This window comes from Buceros rhinoceros, unplaced genomic scaffold (assembly GCF_000710305.1).
Source record: "Buceros rhinoceros silvestris isolate BGI_N320 unplaced genomic scaffold, ASM71030v1 scaffold22473, whole genome shotgun sequence".
Lineage (NCBI taxonomy): Eukaryota > Metazoa > Chordata > Aves > Bucerotiformes > Bucerotidae > Buceros > Buceros rhinoceros.
Window position 1 is genome coordinate 35,057 of NW_010402125.1, and position 9,151 is coordinate 44,207.

At 40.1% G+C, this 9,151-nt stretch overlaps 1 protein-coding gene across 1 annotated transcript in view; it reads right to left on the reverse strand.

Annotated features, from left to right (window-relative positions):
* UBA6 (ubiquitin-like modifier activating enzyme 6) overlaps positions 1-6,838 on the reverse strand; it is a 28,150-nt gene extending 21,312 nt beyond the window's left edge. The window contains exons 1-7 of the mRNA XM_010132552.1: positions 6,798-6,838; positions 5,230-5,324; positions 4,367-4,395; positions 3,478-3,572; positions 2,862-2,973; positions 1,759-1,839; positions 1,068-1,190 (exon numbers count right to left, since the gene is read on the reverse strand). Coding sequence (XP_010130854.1) covers positions 1,068-1,190; positions 1,759-1,839; positions 2,862-2,973; positions 3,478-3,572; positions 4,367-4,395; positions 5,230-5,324; positions 6,798-6,838 — 576 coding nt within the window. The remainder of the gene's footprint in view (positions 1-1,067; positions 1,191-1,758; positions 1,840-2,861; positions 2,974-3,477; positions 3,573-4,366; positions 4,396-5,229; positions 5,325-6,797) is intronic.
* Positions 6,839-9,151: the final 2,313 nt, after the last annotated feature.

Consider the following 9,151-nt stretch of genomic DNA (forward strand, 5'->3'; position numbering starts at 1 on the left):
ATTACAGCGGCCTACATTCTCTGTGGCGTGGAGAACAGCAAATGAGTTGACCAGAGAAAACTCTTCTGAGATTTAGGGGCAGAATCGATTCCATCCACAGGACAAGAAAAGCCACTTGATGGTGTTCTCAGTATTGAGCTGTAATTCTAGTCACTTTTACACTTCAGAGAGTGGAAGCAAGGCACAACTAAATTCAAGTATCAGATTATGAATCATGGGCTATATATACCTCTCTATATCTCCATTCCATGACTTGGCAGGCAATCAGCACAAGCCATAAAACATAACTGTGTACTCTTTATGTAATTAATGAGAACAATCAAGTCATCCATTCCCTTTTAAAGATACCAAAGAACAGGCTACCCAAACACTATACAATCCCTTCTAGTTTGGTTAGCATTGCATCTAGATTGTAGATATGACAAAAGACCTGCTACTGGATGAGTGAGGTTATAGACTGGACTTCCAGAGTTGAGAGGAGGAGCTAAAGCTGGTTCTATTTATAAAAAAATAATACAAGATCAAATGGACATCCTCTCTAACGTTCTGGACTGGAAGTTTTAGCTTTGCTTTTGTAGGTTAAAACAAACCCTTACATTTCTTTTCAAAATAGGTTCTTAATCCCCTTGATCAGTCCAGCACTCCTCCTCTATAGGTGCTGCAGCTTCTCCTAAAAAGGAGCTATTTTCACACCTATTTCAGGGCTTCCTTAGAAGGCTTAACCTATTCCCACACTAAGGCTATACTGTCTTTTCTCTACATCTCCTCATTTCTTTCTCTCTCTCAAAAAAAAAAACCTGAAAAGAACAACCACTCAATACTGTAATGTTACACTCTAAGTAAAGACCAGGAGGCATCAGTATGCTCTACAAAGTTAGCACATTATCACTGACTGCTTTTGATCAAGACACAAGAACGAAGTAACCTTGTTTGCCTTTGCTATACTGCCAGTTTTCAACTGCTTAGCAGGCTGCTAAGTGAAATACTCTGCTTGGTCACGTAGTCAATAGCAAGTCATTATTAAAAAAACAAAAAAGCAAAGCAGCACAATGACTTCTATCCCCTACTTGCGTTATATTTGAAATGAAGATCTCCTTTGGCTCCTCTCCCGTTGTATCCAGAACTTCAAATTCATCACTGAAGTCACAAAATAAACGTGAACATATTCCATATACATCTGCACTGATGAACTACAAGAGAAAGCAAAAATCAGGAGTATCCCTAAAACAGCACAAGCCAAAGGAATGACCTCTCACATTTGACCTTAGCATCCAAGGCTAACACGTTTAGCTTCTATGGTGGAAACCTGCCATGTCCACCCAGGCCACTGACTACGACAGCACAGCATTTATGGCAGACTTTGAACTTGCATGAGCATTTCTGAACCTCTACACAAAGAACAGGAATCACACCAACACACAGTAAAATTCTGCCTTTTCTGCCACTGTTACATTTGGTCTCAGAATGTTCTTTCAGAACAATTATAAGTTAACAGTGAAAACTATTACTTTAACAGACCTTTTTTTTTTTTTTTTTAAAGAACAAAGCTATGGTTATCTGGGCTGGTACCCAGGTAACACCAGACGTAAGTACAGAGTAGCCGCATTATATTCCCAAAACACGTACAGCTCTATCAACATGCTATATGCATAGAACTATATACCTCATAACCAGCTTTCTCCATTTCTGCATAGAACATACTGGAGGTGCAGAATACTCACTGTGCTGATTATTCACGTGTTTAATTTTTTCTCTTACCTTAATAGGTGGCTGCTGAGCATGACAGAAGTTATTAATCTTCTTCTGCAGCAACAAACTTACTTCAGTCAGTATGACACACTGTGAACAAGAACAGAAATAAACCTAAGACACCGAAAGCAATCGACATCTTCAGGCTACGGAAAACCTGTACTAACAGCAAGTTACTGTTCCCCACACATAGCAGAGAAAGCAGTCTTGAGTCAGTTTTCTCATTACATATTAGAACAGATGGGCTCCCCAAATTCTGGAAACAAGATCAGCAGAGCAGGAAGAGCAAATTCTTACTCTTCTTTTTTCTTCTTCTTCTTTTCTGCAGCTGTGCAACTCAAAATGTAATTAGAATACTTATGAAAACAGTTATGGATAACCTCAGAGAAAACGTAGATCTTGAATTTTAAGATTAAAGTTAGCAAAACAAACACTAATGATACTCATCAGTGGACACCAAGAAGACTGCACAAGCTTCAAGTGCTTGTGCTCAACAAATTGCAGACAACAATTTCTGAAAGCATTCTTCTAAAGTTTAGGATACTGTGGGGTGACAGAGCAAACGCACTGCACCCCTTTCAGTCATACATGGCTTATTATAGCTGGAACATTCAGAAACTTGGTGAGCTTGGGTATAACCGACAGTCGCACCGTAAAAGTTCCCAACTCTGAGCCATGCACACTGGGCTGGAGACAGCTGACTGAACAACTGAAAACATCCTCAATCCACCCCAGAGGAACTTACATTTCATTAGGTACATACATACATGAATGATCTTTCTGATAACATAGCCTGCATTTCTACTGCCTGGAATACAGCACACAAAGTATACATACAACATCTGTGCTATGTAGCTGAAAAAAGAAAAAAAGCTATTTATTGTCATAGTAAATTCCGTAAGTGTCATAAGAAAGTGCTAGGAACACAGAACCACCGTTTCAGCCCTGGAAAAAACAAGGGCGACCACATCATTAGTCCAAATACAAGACCTACTTCTTTCATCACCTCAAAATGTACTTTGGATTTTTTTTTGGTAAATAAAATGAAAGAAACCTTCCATCTGTTAGCTCTGAGCGAAATATCACACAAAACTGCTTTAAGAGGGACATACCTGGTACTGCTTTAGAAAAGACAGATCTGTGGTTTCATCCAGTGGCACAGTTGATGCTGCCACATGGACATAGGGATTGAGTTCCGCAATACGATGAAGTGTGGCCTCAGCCCTAAAAGAGTAGCAACTTTCAGGCTTTTTTAATGCAGCTATAAACCTGTATTTTCAACACAGAATTTCATATCACATGTACCTAAGAGAACCCCTCAGGAAGTCTCATAGCAATTAGCACCAGCTCATTTATTCACACTTAAATTCCTAGCAGGTCTGAGGAAAACAGCTCTGTCCAATATACAACAGGGCTCACTGACGATCTGGTGCCGTGACTGTTCTAGTCCCACATGGGTGGCTGAGAAAGCCCAAGGAAGAAACCCTGCTCCCCATTTACATTTGACTTACAAGCTCCCAAAGACAGAACTCCAGTCCTAAGCTAGACTTCCCCTAACACCTACCTGGGCACTGTATGCAAAGCCAGTAACTCCAGAGAAAGGATTTAATGAGTATTTTACATGTATTAATTAGCAGCTCTTGGACAATGAACTGTTATTTTTGCTGCTGATGAACCTGCTACTCCTAGTCCAGTTCAGTCCTCCCTCACTCCAAAGACTTTACCAACCTGTTCCTTTGACTGGTAATATCATCTTCGTGGATGAAGAAGTTGATGCCCAAATCCCATTTCATGCACTGCTTCGTATCATGAACTGTAAGAGCCTAAGAAAGTTTGGCAAAAAGCATTTAAAGGTCACAGCACCCAAAAGGATGAATTAAAACCCACAAAATGCTTGAAGACTAGCTTTGCAGAAGATTTAGTTGTACTATGTAAAAAAACAAGCTCCTCCAACCTCTTTTCCAAGAAAACTCTTACTATTTGAGAGAGAGAAACACATCTGCAATACGCATTTCCTTAAGCATTTTCCTCTTAGTTTACACAGATGAGAGCATTTAAATACTGAGGATGATTTTTACCAAACTGCAATTAGGGGGTAACTGTGATCTGTAAAGTAATGGACTCTCAAAATTATAAACAAGTTTGTCTTTTTTTTTTTTCAATTGAAAGCAAGAGTTTTAAAAGGCTTCTCTCTAATGCAATTAATCCGAGCAGCACAAAAGCATTAAAACACCCAGCTACTCTAACGTCTACACAAAAGGATTCTGACGGATGACAGAACAGGATAACATAGTTTGAATAGTTTGGCTTTTGAGTTCATACCATTCCATTTAGGAGAGGCCACTTTGTACAAAAGGATTCAATGTCTGATCAGCAGCTGGCTAAAATATTACATGAGGTATTTCAGAGTGCAGTGGACATTAATTTTTTGCTGAGTGTGACTCTGACCGTACCACTAGAACATCCAATTATTAGAAGTTATCATCCCCAGGTCCTCAAATCTTCTGCAAAATATCCTACTGAAAGACATCTTCAAAAACTTAAGATTAGTTACTAGTGTCGTCTCTTTTTCTCCTGCTCACCCAAGAATACCCAACAACAAAATTGTTTTACATACCTTTACTCCAGCCAGAACTATATTTTTGGCTGAAAAAAAAAAACAGAAAGAGAGAGGAACTGTTGCAGATTTCTTGCAAATCCATAACTGAACAGTTATGTGGGTGGACAATAACAGTATGTCATTGCTAAGAACTTCACCGTTTAAGTGTTTTTTCTCTTTTACATTTGGCTCAAGCATTCTACAGCACCACTGAAAGCAGAATAACATGAGCAAGGTTAAAGCATCTTCAACATTTGTTATTTGTCAGCTGTTCACCCCACAAGTGTGATTACAGATACTAACAACAATAAACTGCAGAACTCCATGACTCTCTTCCAGCATCTGGTGCAGAACACTATTAAAACCAACTGAAAGGCTAATAACCCAAGTAAGAACCAGCCAATTCTTGCACATACAGATTAAGGGAAATTGTTACGGAGTCTCCTGCACCAGAGCAGCTATGCATCTTTCACTAAACTGCATATGACCTCCTACTTCCCAGCCCCCCATTTCCTATACGGGGATAATTCTATCTACAGCTCTTCTTGTATCACATTCATTTATGCTGATGCCTAAAGGAATAACTTGCATTATCCATTCTCAATCTGCACCTAAGACAAGGTTTTGGGTAAAGTGATTTGGCCCAAGGAAGAATATTTTAAAGTAAAATTTGAAATGTTGTTCTAGGAGAAAGCTTACTAGAGGGAAGTCCAGGATCTTTCCTGCATCTCCTATGTTACTCATACATATCACGCACCAAAAAATTTACTCAAGATACTTCAGACATGCTTATCACATATCTAAAATAAGCTTTACCAGTACTCTGGCACAGTATGTTTACACACACTTCAGTCTACTTAAATAAGCGTTACCTAACTTACCAATCTCCACACCAAGACCACCTATACCACTCAGGAATACATGGGACTGAGCCATCTTCTGCATTGCCGTGTCTCCAAGAACGTACCTCTGGCGACTACAGCACAGAAAAATTCAGATCAAAAGAAGATAAAAATAAAGCGAAGAGCATATGAAAGCAAGTCAAGAATTCCTAGTAATTTCCAAAAAGTTTAAATATTTTCAGTTTATTCTATCATTCTGATCAGTTTCTAATCCACAGTACCAGGCTCTGCAGCTGAGCCAGTGCCACTGGTGACACGTGCAGTTTATTTACCAGCCCTCTGTTCAACAAGCAACCGAGGATGTAACACCCTTGTATCTGAACTGTACAGTGCTTTAGGAAATAAATGTGTATCAAAGCAGCTTTTAATTTTAAACCAGTGTAAAACCTGCTCAGGATAGTAGTAGAATTTTGGAATTAGCTACTGAAGACACAAGAAAGCCAAAGAATTCCTCTATTATTAGAAATCGGAAATCTTCAAACCAGAGGATGCGGCAGATTTTGTAGTCAAATCCTGAGCTCTGAAAGGCCCTCAGTTTCCAAAAATACCATTAAACTTAAACCATTCTAAATACCACCTTTTCACCAAGGAAAAGTATGACTTTCATGAGACCGGTGCCAAAAAGTAAAATAACACATACAACACAGGAAGCACTTGCTGAATTAAAAAGAAGCCTCATTTGTTCAGCGTACAGGTGGTTTTTTAAAAACATAATTTATTTTTTCATATATATAAAGAAGCTTTTCACCCCACCCCATTTTTTCCAGGGATACCATTTATTCCAGTACAGGTGCTCTAAACTATTGCCATGTCAAGTGATCTCAAGCCATTCCCAGCTAACAAATTAAAACAAAAACAGTAATGTAAAAATAAATAATTTTTTAAAAAATCTAAAAAAAACCCCAAACAACCCAAAACAAAACCCCACACCCTGAAGTCTGGAAGATAATAGAGATACTGACGATCTTCATGACAACAGAAGTACAGCAAAGACCGAGGAATAAATGAAAATATGAAGGGGATAAATTACATAATGTCAAAAAGGACAGTGAAAAGAAGGCAGTGCAAGAAGACGAGGAACGAGAAAGAGAGGCATATCTCCTTCATCAAAGGGGAAACAAGCAAAAGGCCAAAAGAAAATCCATATTACAAACAGGACAAGTATTATTTCTGTTTTCCAAAAAGTACATGTTATTGATACTATTGGAACTTTGTACTTAGCATTTACCTACGCTTTTTACCGGTCAAATACTGATAACGGTTAGAAAACACCCATTATGAGAGCAATAAAGGAACAGTTTGACAGAATGATCTTCAATTCAAACAGTTCTCGCTGCAAACTTTGCTGGAAGTAGGTTCTGTTTCGCTTGCTGAACACTTTGGGGTTTTTGCCTCACATCAGGAGCGACACGGCAGCACAAGTATGCACGACTTTCCCGAAACACCAGCAGACAGTGTTTTCAAGGCTTGGCACTCACATTGCAGCATGCAAACATTAAGTGTTGCTGACAAGTCAAGAGCAATGCTTAAAAATCAGATATTCTTACCTATACAAGGCATCATCAATTTCCATAGAGTCTGCTGCCATGATGCAAGGGATTTGTTTACACTACAAAAAGAAATACTCTGGCTACATTAGATGTAATTTGACCCTTGCCCCCTGCCCCACCCCACTCAATTCTTCAACAGAACTGAAACACACAAAAAGTGATGTTACATAGAAATCACTTTGAACATTAGGCAGCCTATAGAACACCACATCATTTAGGTCATTAAAATGCACAGATGACAACAAGAACCCCCAAATCTTCAAGAAATTATTTCAAAACACAGACATATTAATTTCCCCACTGAGGAGATGCAAAACTTATTTCTTGTACTTGTCAGTTAGATTTACTAAAAATACACTTTCATTTTATATTAACAGCTCCAAGTTGTTTAACTTGCATCTACCTGCTTGGTGCATTTTCTTTTTTTTTAAGAGAAGATGGGAGATCCCTGAAGAACTAGTAATAGTTATTTATGCTCCAGTATTTCTCTGTTAATTGAAAAGTCTTAGGAAACAAGGTATTGGTTTTAGCTAACTGAAGAAATCAACACTCAAAGATCTGGACTAACTTTTAACTAAGACATCAAGTTAAACGGTTTGACAGAATTTTAAGGAAAAAACACTTTTTGTGCTATCCAAGCCTTCAGTCGTTAGGAAAGACTTTTGCATCATTAAGTTACCTTCGCGATTACTAAGCACTAGGATTAGGAACAACCTGGCACTGGGCAGCTTGTTTCCTAGGTACGCAGGCTGGGAATTGGTGCATCCCAGCAGGTGACTGCCACCAAAACCAGGATGAGCAAAACAGACCCCAGTGCTTGACCCAGAACATCAGTTTCCACCACCACTAGGAAGGTTCACATTTTATCTCAGCTCCCTATAAACTGCCTGGGAAACTAGACATGGCTGACAAACCCTTCTGCCAAAAGACTGAAAAGGCTCAGACGTACTGAGAAGTTTTTTTTCTCCGAGAGCGGAGGTGCATCCTAAAACAGCTTTCAAGGCAATCCTGCCCAAAGGTTAACACCTATTTACTATTCAGATGATTCTGGCAAACATTTTAACATTTCTAAAGCGGGGCACCTGCAGCCTGTCACAACTTGAAGACTAAAACATTCCGACCCAAAATTTATTCATTTTATTTTTCAGGCTGAATTAGAAAGTGCTGAGGCAGCACAGCAAGGGTCAGAGTTATACGGGAAGCAGGCCACAAATCTCACCAGTTACTCTTCCACAGTCTGGATACTAAACCCTACACATCAGCTAGCACGAGAGACAGTCAACGTGAGACACCTCCATTGCAGTCTACACTCACTGCAGCGCAGCTTCTGTGCCTTTACACAACAAGGGCTGAAAACAAGTAATGCCGATGTTACTGTAGGATCCAGGTCTCAAGCCAGAGCAACACACCTCACCCAAGAGTCACGGGCTTCAGTCCCTGCTTAGGTGAAAGCCCTCACTTCAGCTGCTGTCTGGGACACAAGAGTGGAAGTTCCCTTCAAAGCAAGCCAGCACCATCTCACAACGGCCCACAGCAACCATTCCCAAGTTGTTCTGCAAACTCCACAATCACCTGCCACAAACAGCACAGGCACTCTAGGACTGCCCAACATAGACAGACTGTGGTACTAAGGTGGGGAAGGGATAAAACCACCCAGCTTCCTCTGCTGTGGTTGCTGACAGCCATCTCAATCAGCGTGCCCTCCCAAACAGTCTTCAGTAAACAAGAATGATGCGCAATCAACACACAAGAGAACCTTCTCCACCTGCATCACGCAGACCCATTCAACAGTGAATCTTTCTATGTATTTATCAAATTCCAGTTCTCCTGCATTCTCCATCACAGCACCCAGCTGCTGCCAGTGTACCCATCAGGTACAGCAAAACGTTTCCTTCCAAAAAAGGACTTAGTGTAGTATTGTCAAATGGCTCTAGGACAAGGTTTTGTCAATGTATTCCTGCATCTAAGTTGAATTCCTCATTTTAGTTCAACCAGTACTGAATCTGTCTCAAAGAAAGACACGTGATACGGGGGTGGGGGGAAAGCCATTCTAGCATTAAGTCTTAGTTCTTACCAGATGCTCAGTATTTTCACACTAGCTTGTCTCCTTTTAAAAGCCCACGCTATCAGATTTAGTGCCACACTTGTATTTAAATGTATAAGTAACGTCCTTCCTTTTAAAAGCCTCGGCTGCAGGTCACAGGGACACACCAAGAAGATACGTGTTTCCAAGAAGGACTGAGATGCTCCAAAGAGCAGCAAAGGCACACGAGCGGGAGCGGGGGGCCGGTTTCCCAGCATTTCTTACCTCCAATTCGGCGCAGGCTGAAGCAGTATCAGCTACTCGCTGT